Source organism: Musca domestica, unplaced genomic scaffold (genome assembly GCF_030504385.1).
Source record: "Musca domestica strain aabys unplaced genomic scaffold, Musca_domestica.polishedcontigs.V.1.1 135, whole genome shotgun sequence".
NCBI classification, from domain to species: Eukaryota; Metazoa; Arthropoda; class Insecta; order Diptera; family Muscidae; genus Musca; species Musca domestica.
The window spans coordinates 199129-217163 of NW_026712181.1; the positions used below are offsets into that span (position 1 = coordinate 199129).

General features: G+C 36.6%; 1 protein-coding gene across 1 annotated transcript in view; it reads left to right on the plus strand.

Annotated features, from left to right (window-relative positions):
* LOC101890818 (uncharacterized) overlaps positions 1 to 15232 on the plus strand; it is a 33916-nt gene extending 18684 nt beyond the window's left edge. Inside the window, exons 9-20 of the mRNA XM_059118864.1 lie at positions 13 to 217; positions 287 to 335; positions 2021 to 2208; positions 2277 to 2372; positions 2436 to 2746; positions 4780 to 4864; positions 4947 to 5107; positions 8915 to 9035; positions 9099 to 9306; positions 9633 to 9826; positions 14727 to 14825; positions 14893 to 15232. Of these exons, the coding sequence (XP_058974847.1) occupies positions 13 to 217; positions 287 to 335; positions 2021 to 2208; positions 2277 to 2372; positions 2436 to 2746; positions 4780 to 4864; positions 4947 to 5107; positions 8915 to 9035; positions 9099 to 9306; positions 9633 to 9826; positions 14727 to 14825; positions 14893 to 15209 (2034 nt within the window). The 3' untranslated portion in view covers positions 15210 to 15232. The remainder of the gene's footprint in view (positions 1 to 12; positions 218 to 286; positions 336 to 2020; positions 2209 to 2276; positions 2373 to 2435; positions 2747 to 4779; positions 4865 to 4946; positions 5108 to 8914; positions 9036 to 9098; positions 9307 to 9632; positions 9827 to 14726; positions 14826 to 14892) is intronic.
* The last annotated feature ends 2803 nt before the right edge of the window (positions 15233 to 18035 follow it).

An 18035-nucleotide genomic window follows, 5' to 3' on the forward strand; every position in this document is an offset into this window, starting at 1 on the left:
TTTTCGTCCAAGGCTCATATCTGCTGTGATCCATCAAAACTCCAATTGAATCCGGATGGTGTGTCCCTGCTGGAAAAACAAAAATGTGGTATTTATCTCACCAATCGTGTTACATATGGCTATGAGGCAAAATTAATGGGCTATCCATGGATGGCCCTTTTGGTGTACGATGATGAACGCGATCCGTATAAGTGTGGGGGTTCGCTGATAAGTGAACGTATGTGTTTCATAAACAATAAATACTTTATTGTAAAACTTGTAATTTTTTCGCTTAACATTTCTACAGAGCATGTTCTGACAGCTGCACATTGCGTCCGAGGAAGGGAATCGAGCATGTGAGTATAAAGCCATATTAAATTATTTTTAGGAGAAAAATTTTGAACAATTAAAAATTAATAACCTCAGAATTGAGGTCGGATTTTTTTCTAAAGAAAAAAGTGACCTCAGACCTGAAGTCGGATTTTTTTCTAAAGAAAAAAGTGACCTCAGACCTGAAGTCGGATTTTTTTTCTAAAGAAAAAAGTGACCTCAGACCCGAAGTCGGATTTTTTTCTATAGAAAAAAGTGACCTCAGACCTGAAGTCGGATTTTTTTAAAGAAAAAAGTGACCTCAGACCTGTGGTCCGACTTTCTATAGAAAAAAGTTACCTCAGACCTGAGGTCCGATTTTCTATAGAAAAAGTGACCTCAGAATTGAGTTAGGATTTTTTTCCATAGCAAAAAAAATGATCTCAGACCTAAAGTCGGATTTTTTTCTATAGAAAAAAAGTGACCTCAGACCTGAGGTCGGCTTTTTTCACTAAAGAAAAAAATGACCTCAGACCTGAGGTCAGATTTTTTCACTATAGAAAAAATGTGACCTCAGACCTGAGGTCGGATTTTTTCACTATAGAAAAAAGTGACCTTAGACCTGATGTCTTTTTTTTCACTCTAGAAAAAAGTGACCTCAGACTTGAGGTCGGATTTTTTCACTATAGAAAAAAGTGACCACAGACCTGAGGTCGGATTTTTTCACTATAGAAAAAAGTGATCTCAAACCTGAGGTCGGATTTTTTCACTATAGAAAAAAGTGATTTCAGACCAGAGATCGGATTTTTTCACTATAGAAACCTCAGACCTGTGGTCGGATTATTTCACTACAGAAGAAAGTGACCTCAGACCTGAGGTCGGATTTATTTCTATAGGAAAAAAGTGACCTCAGACCTGAGGTCGGATTTTTTCACTATAGAAAAAAGAGACCTCAGACCTGAGGTCGCATTATTATCTATAGGAAAAGAGTGATCTCAGACCTAAGGTCAGATTTTTTTCTATAGGAAAAAAGTGACTTCAGACCCGAGGTCGGATTTTTTTCTATAGGAAAAAAGTGACCTCAAACCTGAGATCGGATTTTTTCACTATAGAAAAAGGTGACCTCAGACCTGAGGTCGGATTTTTTCACTATAGAAAAAAGTGACCTCAGACCTGAGGTCGGATTATTTCACTACAGAAAAAAGTGACCTCAGACCTGAGGTCGGATTTTTTCTATAGGAAAAAAGTGACCTCACACCTGAGGTCAGATTTTTTCACTATAGGAAAAAAATGACCTCAGACCTGAGGTCGGATTTTTTTTCTATAGGAAAAAAATGACCTCAGACCTGAGGTCGGATTTTTTCTATAGGAAAAAAAATGACCTCAGACCTAAGGTCGGATTTTTTCTATAGGAAAAAAATGACCTCAAACCTGATGTCGGATTTTTTCTATAGGAAAAAAAGACCTCAGACCTAAGGTCGGATTTTTTTCTATAGAAAAAAGTAACCTAAGATTTGAGGTCGCATTTTTTTTTTTAAATGTAACCCCAGATCTGAGGTCGGAATTTTTTCACTATAGAAAAAAGTGACCTCAGACCTGAGGTCCGACTTTTTTCTATAGAAAAAAGTGAACTCAGACATGGGGTTTGCATTTTTTTCTGTAGCAAAAAATGACCTGATGTCGGATTTGTTTTTAATTTTATTTTTTGTTTTTAATTTATTAATTGAATTAGAATGTACGTACGCCTTGGAGAACATCGAAAGAGTACTGCCATAGATTGCGTTAAATTGGGACCAAAGACAACATGTGCCCCTGAGCCTCTTGAAGTGGGCATTCAGGACTTTATTCTGCATGAAAACTATCGTTCGGTTTACAATGACATCGCCTTATTACGTTTAGAGCGGAAAGTGGCGCCCGATGGTAAGTATCCAATTTTATTCATATTCTTAAAAAGCCTTAGCCAATTGCAAAAAATCGTGTATTTCAAGTTCACATCAAACCCATTTGCTTGCCCATATATGAGAATCTGCGCTCACTCGAACATGAACAATATGTAATATCCGGTTGGGGAAGAACCGAAACAGGTTGGTATTGATGCTAAAATTGAAAATATGTTAATGACTAAATAACTATTTTTAAATTTGTAGGAGCATCTTCGGATGTTCTCCGTGTTGCCATAGTACCGCACGTTGATGTTGCCACATGTCAAAATTATTTGAGACCATTTGGCCTAACCTATCAGCTAAATAGTACTCACATCTGTGCTGGAGCTAAAAATTTGGTTGATACCTGTAAAGGTGATTCGGGCGGTCCGCTGGGTTACACCGACATCTACAATGGTTCGTCGCGGTTTGTCCAGTACGGAGTGGTATCGGTTGGTGTTTCGAATTGCGGCGAACGAAATGTACCGGGAATCTATGCCAACGTCTCTCATTATATGCAATGGATAACAGATCACGTAAGTAATTTTGTCGAAATTATTTGGACAACTTTTTCAAAAAAAAAAAATAAATAAATAAATAAATTAAAATAAAATATTTTTAAAACGATAAAAAATTGTAGAAATCTATGTTTCAACGATAAAACATTTCATTCAACGTTAATAAAAATTCGTCAAATGTTAAAAAAATTAAAAAAAAAAAAAATAAAATTGATCTCAAATTAGTGCTCTGTTCCAGAACAGCAAGAATGTAAAACATATCTACTTCCATAACATATTTTTAATTTATGATATTGAAAAAAATAGAAACACATTAATAGCAAAACTAGTAGATTCTCTCAGGTCTTAGAACAGAGCATATGTTTGTAATTTTCTTGATCATTTTTCAAAATTTTTATTAGAAAAAGAGGCTGAAATCCCTTAAAAAATTTTTTATAGAAAACATCCTACAAAACTTTTCTAATTTAATTTTTTTAATAAACGAATTATTTTGTGAGCCACTGTATATGCAAATACAGGGAGAGATAAAAAAAACCGTAACAAAGTCATACACCATAATTTTTAATTTTTTTTTTAATTTTATTGAATGAAAGCAAAAAATGTCGGAAATAGCATCAAATTTTAGAATAAGCTTAGATTTGTTCGTATTGGTCACCATTGGCACAAATTACAATGAAACCGTCACTCCCTGCCCGGATGTTGCTCTGCGGTATTTTGGCCCATTTCCGGCAAAGCGCTTGATAGAGATGATCCACACATTGGTATTTTTTAGTGCCAACCTTGCTTTCCAAAATACTCCAGACACAACAGTCCAATGGATTGGTATCAGGAGATTTTGGTGGCCATTGTGCGCTGGAAATGAAACGAGGAACCTCATTTTGTAACCATTCTTGGGTGGCACGTGCTGAGTGCGATGGTGCTGAGTGCTGTTGGAATATCCAAGGTCTGCGGCCAAAAAGGTTTGCGTGCCCAAGGCTTTAATACACCCCTCAGAATATTTTCGCGATAATATTCGGCATTCGTTCTGATGCCACAGTCGATTAATACGAGCGAAAAGACCATTGGCTGTTATAGCGGCCCACACCATCACCATGGCCGGCGCTTGAGATCTGGTGGCCAACCGAAGGTGCATATTTTCAGCTGACCTCTTCGGCAAGTAAACACGATCATTTTGTTTGTTTACAAACTGCTGGACAACGAATGTTTTCTCATCGGAGATAACCAATTTCGGCCTAGCGAAGCAACTCTTTAGCTTTTTGAGTCTATTTTCTTTCTGTGGCGGTGTAAGTTCTTGCACTTTTTGCAATTTCAATGGCTTTGCCCGAGCTCATTTTTCAATATTTGCCGAATGCAATATTGCGCTATGTTCAGCTCACGAGACATTTTTCGGCCAATGCGACGCGGGTTTCGATCAAGTCGCTTCTTTACTTTTCGATCCATTTCTGCTGATGTTGTTGTTTTTTTCCGTCCACTTCCTTGACGTCGGGTTATGCTACCAGTATCACGCTTGAATTCTATCACGAATAACTTTTTTTCTGGAAAATTCTCACCAAAATGCTTTGGTACGTTTGTAAACAATATAGTGAGCTGTGACTGGAATCATTTTAACAGCTTTCGGATGAGTGGCTTAGAAATGACAGCAGTCTGAAGTTGGTTGCAGTTTTTTCATCTCACCTTGTATATACTTTGTGGGGTCTTAAATGTATATTTCGAGGTGTTACAAACGGAATGACAAACTTAATATAACATCCATACTATGGTGTAGAGTATAAACAAATCCACAAAAATTGCATAAAGAGGGAGGACTTTCCTCCTAATTTCAATTTTTGCGTTTAACAAATTTTTGGTGAACCACTTAATGTTACAATTACGGGTAAGTACGTTTGTCTGTATATGACTAAAGTTAAATCTCTAGTAATGCTGCTGGGAATGAAATTAATTAAAGATTTTCTATAAAATACTTATTTCTTAAGAAGCTCATGAAAATTCATTCTTCAACCCATCCAATATTAATTTAAAATAAATATAAGTCCACATAATTAATTTTCTAGATACACGAAGATGATACAAGTCCGAAGACGACAGTTGCTCCAAGAGAATCCCCAGAAACAACTGAAATTAATTCTAGATCTCTAGGTATGTAATTGACTACAAACATTAATATTAAACCAAAAATTAATTGAAAATATGGAATATTATGTTTTTATTTTTGGTGCAGAAGAACCATGCCTCACCCCGCTCAATTCCAGTGGTTTTTGTGTCCCTTATTCAAAATGTTCACTATTTCAGCAATGGGATATAAAATACGGTGGCAATTTACCACCAACTATACAGGAGTATATAAAGCGTGCACAGTGTCCCAAAACAGATGATAATTTGGTAAGTAATTAAAAAATAAAACAAGTTAAAAAGCAGTATACCCTCCACCATTCGAAACGAATTTGAAAATTTTCAAAAAAGAAAATTTCTGTTAAAATTTTAAAAATACCCAATATAGCCGTTATATTGGGGTCCATACGACGTGGACCTACATAGGCATTGTTTGTCATAAGCCATTACCATATTCAATTTTGAAACTTGAAATAAACGGTGAATAATGTAGCTAAAATCATCAAAATATCGTATATAGGAAGGTACCGTTATATCGGAGCTGTGCGAACACCTGGACCAGCATAGGCAATTTTCTGTCACAGTCTGTAGCAGCCATTACGAACTTCAAATACGACATCTCAAATAATTTCGGTGGGTTTTGTACCTAAACTCGTAAAAATACCGAATATAGGGAGGTACTGTGCGAACACCTGGACCAGCATAGGCAATTTTCTGTCACAGTCTGTAGCAGCCATTACGAACTTCAAATACGACATCTCAAATAATTTCGGTGGGTTTTGTACCTAAACTCGTAAAAATACCGAATATAGGGAGGTACTGATATATGGGGCCTATACGAAGACCTGGACCTGCATAGACAATTTTCTATCACAGACTGCAGTTTCCATTACAAACTCTAAATACGCTAAAATCATCAAAATATCGAATATTGGGAGGTACCGTTATAGAGGTACCGGGGCTATACGAAGACGTGGACCTGCATAGACAATTTATGTCACAGGCTATAGTACCCATTACGAAGTGCAAATACCAAGCTTTAAAAATTCCGGTGAATAGTGTAGCTAAAATCATCAAAATACCGAATATAGCGAGGTACCGATATTTAGGGACTATACAAAGACCTACTTAGACAATTTTCTGTCACAGGCTGTAGTTCTCATTAAGAACTTCAAATACGAAATTGAAACAAATTCCCGTGAATAAAGTCGCTAAAATTATTAAAATACCGAATATAGGAAGGTACCGATATTTAGGGGCTATACAAAGACCTGAGCCTGCATAGACAATTTTCTGTTATACACTATAGTACCTATTAGGAAATTCAAACACGAAATATGATTCCGGTGAAAAATGTCCCTAAAATCGTCAAAATATCGAATATCGAGGGGTAGCGTTGTATGTGGGTTATACGATATCGTGGACCTATATGGACATGGGTAAAGTGCTTAGAAAGATCTTTTAGTATGGGTTTTTAGATAATTCCATTGAAAAATTTAGTGGACCTATATAGGCAATACTATTCGAGAGGGTAATGTACTCAGAAACTCCTTTTGTTGATTTTCATGCAATTTCACTGAAAAAATTGGCTACAATCATCAAAATGCCGAATATCGGGGGGTACCGATCTAATATTCGAACCTGACCTGCCTGCAGAAAAAAGACTGATCTGTGCAAAATTTTAGCTTCCTATCTTTATTTGCTTTGAATCTAGAGGAGTCAGCTCGATTTCAAGAGATTTTTACTTCTATTCAAAGCATCATCGCTCTTTTTGACTGACGAATTCGTTTGGAGATCTGGTTAAAAGGTTTGAATCTAAGGGTGGCAAGACCCCCAGGGTTTCTCGAGAGGTGAAGACACTAGAAATTGTAGGGTAGAAAGCTTAAATGGATAAAATACAAGAAAAGTAGGTGCAAATACCTTAGGTGATTTGGGGAAAACAACCTAAAGGATCTAATTACGAGAATCCGTGGACTGTGCACACTCAAGGAGTTAAGACACTTTCAATCGAAGGGTAGCAAAAGCTTTAAGCTAGAGTTGCAAATATCCCATGGGACGAAGAGGAGCATAAGGTTCGCGAACACCATAAGATGTTAAAACGCAAGTACTCAATGGTTGCGCATAGAGTTGTGTCAATCTAGTTCATAGTTCAGTACACCAGTTCCTAAACGTATGAGTGATTTCCTTAATTTCATATATTTTATATCACTCATACGCAGAGTTTTCACACAAAGGGACGGATCCCACGGATCTTTATTAATTTAAATATTATATTAAATCTAATTAAAAAAAAAAAAAAAAACAATTAAAACCAGTAAAGAAAGTCTTAAAGTCGGGCGGGGCCGACTTTATGATACCATACACCACTTTGCTAATTTACTAGAGCTCCGCATAATAATTAAAAATGTTTATGGGAGAATTCATTCATACACGCTATGATTATAATTATAATTTAAAGTTCAAAGGACTTTATATGCCGAAGCATATGTATCTTTTAAATTCGGACTTGTAGTGCCCATTTGGTGCACAATTAATTTGAAATCGGATAAAGATATATATGGGAGCTATATCTGAAATCGGAACAGATCCCGAAAAAATTTAGCAAAGATATTTCTGAGCTGTATTTCATATATTTCCCTGAATATCGTTGTTACGGAGTGCATATTACGGCTGTGGGTAACAAATATAACAAATCGGATGAACAGTATATATGGGAGCTATAGCTATATCTGAACCGATCTTCACCAAATTTGACATACTATCTTCTAGACTCAATTCGGTCGTAAGTGCCAAGTTCCATCCCATTTGGACAAATATTAGACGCTTGGTGCACAATAAAAGGTAAATCGGACGAAGTTATATATGGGAGCTATATCCAAATCTGAACCAATCTCGATAAAATTTAGCAAAGGTATTTCTGAGCTGTATTTCATATATTTCCCTGAATATCGTTATTACGGAGTGCATATTACGGCTGTGGGTAAAAAATATGACAAATCGGATGAACAGTATATATGGGAGCTATAGCTATATCTGAACCGATCTTCACCAAATTTGACATACTATCTTCTAGACTCAATTCGGTCGTAAGTGCCAAATTCCATCCCATTTGGACAAATATTAGACGTTTGGTGCACCATAAAAGGTAAATCGGACGAAGTTATGTATGGGAGTTATATCCAAATCTGAACCGATCTCGATAAAATTTAGCCAAGGTATTTCTGAGCTGTATTTGATACATTTCCCCAAATATTGTTGTTACAGAGTGCATATTACGGCTGCGGAGGACTAAAATAACAAATCGGATGAACAATATATATGGGAGCTATAGCTATATCTGAACCGATTTCGATCAAATTTGGCATACTTATTTTCAGGCCTAATTTTGTTGTATGTGCAAAATTCCATACTATTCGGTATGATATTACACGTTCGGTGCACAATAAAAGGCAAATCGGACGAAGATATATATGGGAGCTATATCTAAATTTTGACCGATTATCACCAATTTCAATAGGGTTCGTCCTTGGTCCAAACAAATGATTTGTGCAAAATTTCATCTGGATAGGGCGATAAATGTGATCTGTACTTTTTTTACAAAAATACATGGACAGGCGGACAGACAGACGGACGGACGGACATGCATAAACGACTTAGAATGTGATTCTATGCAGATCATCAAAAGGAACTAGGCATCTATCTCGTTTTCTTTTGCCTGTTACAAACAAATGCACAAAGACATAATACCCTGACCACCTTGTGGTGTAGGGTATAAAAATGTATAGCCAATCCTTGGTTTATTGTTTAACAAAAACTAAGAGATTTTCGCCGTGTGCCCTAGAACTCCTTCTTACTCAGCTATGGATTGGTCGCGTATGAAGGGGTTGTAATCAATCCAACTTCCGATTGAAAATCTAATATTTTCCACTTTCGCACACAAATACTTCTAGGATTACGACTTTCCAAAAATGTTGTAATATTAAAATTCCTATCATTATTACATTTCAGGATGTCATAACTTACATTTTGGTATTGTATAAAAATAATCTAATATCGTAACTTCTCTGTAAATTCCAGATACTTTATTGTTGTGAACCGGAGACAATTGTGACAGCGCCAATTAAAGAGAGGAGTGGAAATGGTTTGAACTTGTATTTAAATCCAATGCAGGATTTTCATAGTCAATTGAATGTCGAAGGTATTGAAAATATTCTTCATTAAATAGTACAGTACCTATTTTACTATTGTTTATCCTATATAGGTTTTGATATCCTAAGTGGCCAACGCTGTGGCACAGATAATGGAAATCGCATTGCCGGCGGTAATATCACAATGTTGGCGGAATTCCCATGGATGGCTCTGTTGATTTATCAGGGTCCATCGGGTGAAGAATTCCGATGCGGTGGCTCATTGATAACCAGTCGTTATGTGCTGACAGCAGCACATTGTTTGAGAATTGCATATCCATTGTAAGTTATTATTAGTTGGTATAAATTTAATATTTGAAGGTGAATTTTCGATATTTAGTAATTTTAAAATTGATTAGAAATTTAGATTACAAAATTGGAATTTACAATCCGATTTAAGAACTATGCTCGCCTAGAATTCTGATTGTTAAGGAGTAAGAGTTTAATATTAATGAACTCTAGTGATTTATTGGATATTGTTGAATTGGTTCCGTTTCAGAATTTGAAGATAACCTCTTTATTCATATTTTATCATTTTTGGCTTTATCAGTCTAAAATATTTACAAAAAATGTTTGTTTGAAAATATAACCCTAACTTTTTCAAACAGAATTGGTGTACGCCTTGGCGAATATAACACCTCCACCGAAGAAGATTGCATGAAAATGGGACCAAAATTGAAATGCAACCCACCGGCGGAAAATTTTGGTGTAGAAACAACTATATTGCATCCGGAATACAATAGGCGTGAACGGGTCAATGATATTGCTCTAATCAAATTGGATCGAAATGTGGAGTTTAAAAGTGAGTAAGAAAACATACAAGTCAATTAAGAACTAATCGGTAGGGACTTTGTATACCCTCTACCACGATAAAAATGAAAACCGTGGAAAATATGACGGATATTTCCCACAAAAAAATTTTGAGTTGCTATACCATATGCAGTTGCGTTCCAGAACCTGCACTTAATAAATAGTACTAATTTTTTCGATGTCATAAAGGAAAATCGGTTGTCGGAGTAAATTTTTTAGTTTCAGGTTCAGGAGCATTGCAAAGAAAAAAAAAACAGAATATGTAAGAATTTAAAAATTTTATTGCAATAACCAGTTTTTATACCCTCCACCATACTATGGAGGGTATATTAACTTTGTCATTCCGTTTGTAACTCCTCGAAATACTCATGTCAGACCCAACAAAGTATATGTATTCTTGATCAGCGTAAAATTCTTAGTCGATTTAGCGATGTACGTCTGTCTGACTGTTTGTCTGTCCGTCTGTTGTAATCACGCTATCTTTCGAACGAATTTAGATACAAGGCTAAAATTTTGCAAACATGTTTATTTTTACAGTAGGCAGATTAAGTTCGTATAGCCCCCATATAATAACGGTACCTCCCGATATTCGGTATTTTGATGATTTTAGCGACATTATTCACCGGAATTATTTCAAATTTGGTATTTGAAGTTCGAAATGGATACTACATCCTAAGACAGAAAATTGTCTGTGCAGGTCCACGTCTTCGTATAGCCCCCATATAACGGTACATCCCTATATTCGGTATTTTGGTGATTTTAGAGTCTTTTTTCACCAAAATTTTTTCAAATTACGCATTTAGAGTTCGTAATGGAAACTCCAGTCTATGACAGACAATTGTCTATGCAGGTCCAGGCTTTCGTATAGGCCCCATATACTAGTACCTCCCTATATTCGGTATTTTGACGAGTTTAGGTACAATACTCACCGAAATTGTTTGAAATGTCGTATTTGAAGTTCGTAATGGATGCCACAGCCTTTGACAAAAAAATTGTCTACGCAGGTTCAGGTCTTCGCACAGCTCCGATATAACGGTGCCTCCCTATATTCTATATTTTGATGATTTTAGCTACATTATTCACCGTTTATTTCAAGTTCCGAATTCGAATTTGGTAATGACTTATGACAAATAATGCCTGTGTGGGTCCACGTCGTACAGGCCAATATAACGGCAATATTCGGTATTTTTAAAATTTTCGGCCCGGCCGAACTTACTGCTTTTTAACTTGTTCCTATATGTTTCCGACAAAAATTGTAAAACTGGCAGATCCTTGCAGGTTCTGACACAGAGTACTGATTATTTTTTATACCCTCAACCATATGGCTACACAGAGTATATATCATTTGATACGGCCAAAACATGCCTCATCGAAATTACGGTTTAAGACCATAGGTCTCTTTAAACCAAATCCGTTTCAGGGCATTTGGAATCGATCTAGGGGGTGTCCGTTCGTCTGTTTGGCTGGTGCGCACAATAACTTTCGAAGGGAGTATACGATTTGGCCCAAGCTTCGTACATTGTAATATAATGGTCAAACTTAGATCGAGTTCGGAGATGGGTAATATCGGACAACTCCTAGTGATACTTCCTCCACAAAAGGTCGACATTTTCAAAAAAATATATTTTACTGCACAAAAAGAGAAATTATAATCCAATGTTTCTTCAACTTTGCAAATCCTAATATTTATATCAGTGCTGGGTCAGGTGCGAAAATGGACAATCCCCCACAAAGGGTCAAAATTTTGAATAATTATAACTCTTATAAAATATGATATAAAAGTCTGATTTTCAAAGGGTCAAAGGGTCAAAACGATTATAGAATCCGAAATTAGCATCCGGTTCTCTTCATATTTCACACATTACATTATTTCAACCAAAATCAAGACCTGCTGTGAAGATGGAATATATCGGTCCACTCCTTCTGATACCACCCCCACAAAGTGTCGACATTTTGAATAATTATAACTCTTATAACATATGAAATAAGAGTTCGATTGTCTTCAAATTTCACACAATAGTTTTATAACCCCAGGTCTGGTGTGAATATGGGATATATTGGTCTACTTCTTCTGGTACCTCCCCCACAAAGGTTAAAATTTTTAGTATCCATGAAACTCATAAAACGCAAAATTACCATCGAATTCCATTCAGGCCTGGCACATCTCAATATTTCTATCAACACAAGATCTGTTATAAAGATGGTAGAAATCCAACCATTCCTTCTGGTACCTCCCCCACAAAGGATCAAAGTTTTGAATAACCAAACGATTAAAAAATCCGAAATAGGCATCTGGTTGTCTTCATATTTCACACATCTCATTATTTCTACTAACACATGATCTGCTGAATATATCGACCCACTTCTTCTTGTACCTCCCTCACAAAGGGTCAAAGTTTTAAATATCCATGAAGCTCATATAACGCGATATTAACAACAGATTCCATTCAGACTTGGCACATCTCAATATTTTCCATCAACACAAAATCGGTTATAAACATGGTAGAGATGCGGCCCTTCCTTCTGGTACCACCCCCACGTGGGTCGAAGTTTCGAATAACCAAGGCGATCATAAAATCGAACAAATGCATCCGGTTCTATTCAAATTTCACACAACCCATTATTTATACCAACATAAAACCAGCTGTTAAGATGGGATATCCACTTAATCAAGTACCTCCCCTCTCATAAAACATGAAATTAACAACCGATTCCATTCAGACTTGGTGATCGGATCATTTCTTCTTTCTTCAATTAAAAAAAAAAAAAACAAAAAGCTCTAAGACAGCAATATTAGCATCCTCTTCATAAGCATCCCTCTTCAAATTCCACACATCCAAACATTTTTGCCAATGAAAGATCTGTTGTGAAGATGATAGATATCTGCCAACCCTTCTGGATCCTCGCCCACAAAGGATCACAACTTTCAATACTTATATTTGTCATAGCTTGCGAAATAAGTCAGCAACTCTTTACAACTTGCTTTATCTAAATACAGGGTAAGATAAAAAAGCAACGGATTGGTATTCGGAGATTTTGGTTTCCATTGTGCTCTGGAAATGGAGCGATGAACCTCATTTTGTAATCATTCTTGGGTTGCGCGTACTGAGTGCGGTGGTGCTGAGTCCTGTTGGAATATCCAATGTCTGGGGCCAAAATGTTTGCGTGCCCAAGGCTTTAATACACCCTCCAGAATATTTTTGCGATAATATTCGGGATTTATTCTGATACCACGGTCGATTAATTCGAGCGGAAAGCGATCATCGGCTGTTATGGCTGTCCACACCATCATCGGCGCTTGAGTTCTGGTGGTCAACCGAAGGTGCACATTTTCAGCTGAACTCTTTGGCAAGTAAACACGATCATTTTGTTTGTTTACAAACTGCTGGACAACGGAGAAAACCAAATTCGGCTGTTCACCACTTTCGGCTAAGCTAAGCAACTCTTTAGTTTTTTTTTTGAGTCTATTGTCTTTCCGTTGCGGTGTAAGTTCTTGCCAATTTTGAAATTTCAATGGATTTAACCCGACCTCATTTTTCAATGATTGCCGAATGGAATAATGCGATATGTTCACCTCACGAGCCATTTTTCGGCTACTGCGATCAAGTCGCTACTTTACTTTTCGAACCATTTCTGCTGATGTTGCTGTTTTCCTCCGTCCACTTCCTTGACGTCGGGCTACGCTACCCGTATCACGGTAACGAGCGATGGTACGAGACACAAAAGATTTATTCGCATTTAAATGCTGGAGTGCTCTAACGATAGCCACTTGTGGTTTTCCAGCCAAATATAAAGAAATAACACTATCACGCTTAAATTACATCACGAATAACTTTTTTTCTTGAAAATTCTCACCAAAATGCTTTTGTACGCTTGTAAACAATATAATGAGCTGCCACTGGAATAATTTTAACAGCTGTCGGACAAGTGGTTTACAAATAAGAGCAGTCTGAAGTTGGTTGCCGTTTTTACATATTACCCTGTATTTTTCTCAACCAGAAACCTTATATGAATGTGGAATTTATGATCTCGCATAAAATTGGATATAAATGTTCGATTTTCTTGTCATTTTGCCCATGCCAATATTTTTATCTGTATTAGATGAAATGTGAAAATGGAATACTTCGATTAACTATTGGTCTGTTCCACAACTGCAAGAACAATTTTTAATCGAAAAAATTGAAAAATTCTTGCATGTTGTGGAACAGAGAAAAGGTCTTGTACCTCCGGCACATTTCAAAATTTTCTAAAAAGTATCACGTATCTCATATAAAATGAAAATACTCGATATAGTCTAAACCTGGAAGGTCGCAATATTTATATTATATTCATTTAGCCCCGATACGAAATGGACAAAATTAGCCCGTTCCTTCGGGCTACATAGAAAATTACCAATCTACATAGAAAATTATTCAAAATTTGAATAATGATAACAGAATTCAAAATATACCTAAATAATCGAACATTAGCTGAGGGTATAAATATGTATGACTTGACTTTTTTACTTCTTATCTGTACATGAATATAAACATTTAATACTTCGGCCGACTAAATCTGGTACCTCACGGACATATTAAATAATCTAATAATATTATCTAAAAATTATCACATCTGTCATATAAAGTGAAGGAAGTAGTTGATATAGTCCAAACCTGGTAGGTCGCAATATTCATATTATATTTATCTAGGTCCGACACGAAGTGGTCAACATTGGTCCATTCATTCGGAACCAATACTTGGGCCTTTATAGTATTCTTACAGGTACTGTGACAGAGCAAGAGTTGAAGTCCTTTAACTTCGTTGTATTTTCTCTATTTCTCTCTCTCTCTCTCTATCCCTTTCCATTGCATTTGTATGAAATTAACAATTTTAATATTTTTTATTCCCTCCAGAACACATTGAACCCATTTGCCTGCCAATTTATTCCAATATTGTGTGGACTCAGACCGATGATGATTTCCTAATTGCTGGTTGGGGCTACATGGAAGACGGTATGTAATAACATTCTCAAAATATTTGTTCTCTCAATTTTGAAAAAAATACCATTTCCCCCTCTAGGCCATGCCTCGGATGTTTTACTTAAGGCGCAAATAAAACAACTCCCCATCAATAAATGCAGCGAAGCCTATTCGATTGATGCCAGTAAATTTCGATACTTGTGTGCTGGAGACGAAGAGCTTGGACGCGATACATGTCGCGGTGACAGTGGTGGACCGCTGATACAATTTGCTCCATACAATAACCGCAGGCGTTTCATCCAGTATGGGGTGGTGGCAATTGGTAGGAATGCGTGTAAGCTGACTTCGACGTTACCTGGTGCCTATACCCATGTCAGCTATTATATGCCATGGATCACAAATAACATTGTAAATTAAAAAGGGGGGAGTGTAGTAAATTTTAGATTTAAATATATGTATGCAATAGTTATTAAAAAAATAAATTTGTTTTAAAATAAATAAAAGTCATAGGGTATTTTTGTTTTTAATTTTACCAGTGAAGAATTCTCTCTCTCCCTCTCTAAATCGTATCCCTCTAAACTTTAGAGGGATTGCAAGACCTGGCATATTCAGGATCTTCGTAGGAACCAATTAATCTATATGGAATAATAGTTTAATTGGATTTTGATAACATTTGATTCTGATCTTTTCCAACGTAGCTATACAGGGTGAGATAAAAAAATGCAACAAAGTCAAACGCCATAATATTCAAATTTTTTTCAAATTTATTGAATGAAGGCAAAAAATGTCGGAAATAGCATCAAATTTTAGAATAACTTTACATTTGTTCGAATTGGTCACCTTTGGCACGAACTATGGCCTTCAGACGGCCAATGAATGTTACTCTGCGGTATTTTGCTCTACCCGAACGTTGCTCTGTGGAATTTAGGTCCATTCCCGACGAGACGTCTGCTTGAGGTGATCGATACTTTGGTATTTTTTATTGCCATTGCTTTCCAAAATACTCCCGACACAATAGTCCAACGGATTGGTATCCGGAGATTTTCGTGGCCATTGTGTGCTGGAAATGAAGCGAGGAACCTAATTTTGTAACCATTCTTGGGTGACGCGTGCTGAGTCCTTTTGGAATGTCCAAGGTCTGCGGCCAAAATGTATGCGTGCCAGAGGCTTTAATACACCCTCCAGAATATTTTTGCGATAATATTCGGCATTTATTCTGATGCCACGGTCGATTAATACGAGCGGAGACCGACAATCGGCTGTTATGGTGGCCCACACCATAAACATGGCCGGCGCTTGAGTTCTGGTGGCCAACCGAAGGAGCACATTTTCAGCTGGCCTCTTCGGCAAGTAAACACGATCATTTTGGTTGTTTACAAAATGCTGGACAAGGAATGTTTTCTCATCGGAGAAAACCAAATTCGGCACTTCACCACTTTCGGCCAAACGATACAAGTCTTTAGCTCTTTATACCCTACATCACAAGGTGGTCAGGGTATTATGTCTTAGTGCATTTGTTTGTAACAGGCAAAAGGAAACGAGATAGACCCATAGTTCCTTTTGATGATCTGCATAGAATCACATTCTGAGTGGATTTATGCATGTCCGTCCGTCCGTCTGTCCATGTATTTTTGTAAACAGAGTACAGTTCGCATTTTTTGCCCTATCCTGATGAAATTTTGCACAAATCATTTGTTTGGCCCAAGGACGAACCCTATTGAAATTGGAGATAATCGGTCAAAATTTAGATATAGCTCCCATATCTATCTTCATCCGATTTGCCTTTTATTCTGCACCAAACGTGTAATATCAGTCCGAATAAAATGGAATTTTGCACGTACAATCAGATTGGACCTCAAAATATGTATGCCAAATTTGATCGAAATCGGTTGAGATATAGCTATAGCTCCCATATATATATTGTTCATCCGATTTGTTATTTTTGTCCTCCGCAGCCGTAATATGCACTCTGTAACAACAATATTTGGGGAAATATATCAAATACAGCTCAGAAATACATTTGCTAAATTTTATAGAGATCGGTTCAGATTTGGATATAGCACCCATATATAACTTCGTCCGATTTACCTTGGATTGTACACCAAACGTCTAATATTTGCACAAATTGGATGAAATTTGCCACTTACGACCGAATTGAGTCTAGAAGCTAGTATGTCAAATTTGGTGAAGATCGGTTCAGATATAGCTATAGCTCCCATATATACTGTTCATCCGATTTGTCATATTTGTTACCCACAGCCGTAATATGCACTCCGTAACAACGATATTAAGGGAAATATATTAAATACAGCTCAGAAATATCTTTGCCAAATTTTATAGAGATCGGTTCCGATTTGGATATAGCTCCCATATATATCTTTATCCGATTTCAAATTGATTGTGTCCGAATTTAAAAGATACAAATGCTTGGGCATATTTAGTCCTTTGAACTTTAAATTATAATTATAATCATAGCGTGTATGATTGAATTCTCCCATAAAAACTTTTAATTATTATGCGGAGCTCTAGTAAATTAGCAAAGTGGTGTAGGGTATCATAAAGTCGGCCCCGCCCGACTTTAAGACTTTCTTTACTGGTTTGGGTCTATTTTCCTTCTGTGGCATTGTAAGTTCTTGCACTTTTTAGAATTTCAATGGCATGGAATATTGCGATATGTTCAGCTCACTAGCCATCTTTCGGCCACTGCGACGAGGGTTTCAATCAAGTCGCTTCTTTACTTTTCGAACCATTTCTGCTGATGTTGCTGTTCTCTTCCGTCCACTTCCTTGATGTCGGGCTACGTTACCAGTGTTCTAACGACAGCCACTTGTGGTTTTCCAGCCAATTATAAAGAAATCACACTATCACGCTTGAATTTCATCACCAATAACTTTTTTTCTGGAAAATATAAAATAAATCTGGAAGATATATGACCGCTACTCTGATATATTTTGAAATAAAAAAGTGAGTCACAAGCTGTGGTAAACGCACCGCACAACTTCATGTGAAACCTAAAGAGTAACCGTTTTGACAAAACAAATTAGGATTCTAAATAGGATTGATGTAACTTTTAATCAAGAAGTATTAATAGCAATGGGCCAACGACATTGAACATTTTCTATCACACCAATCTCACTCCCACTTCATCTTAATTTTCATTCATCTGCTTGAGAAGAAAGAATACCAGTTCGATTTGAATAAAATGCAAGACAAGTTAGCAGTGCCGGTTTTGGCTAAGGGAGA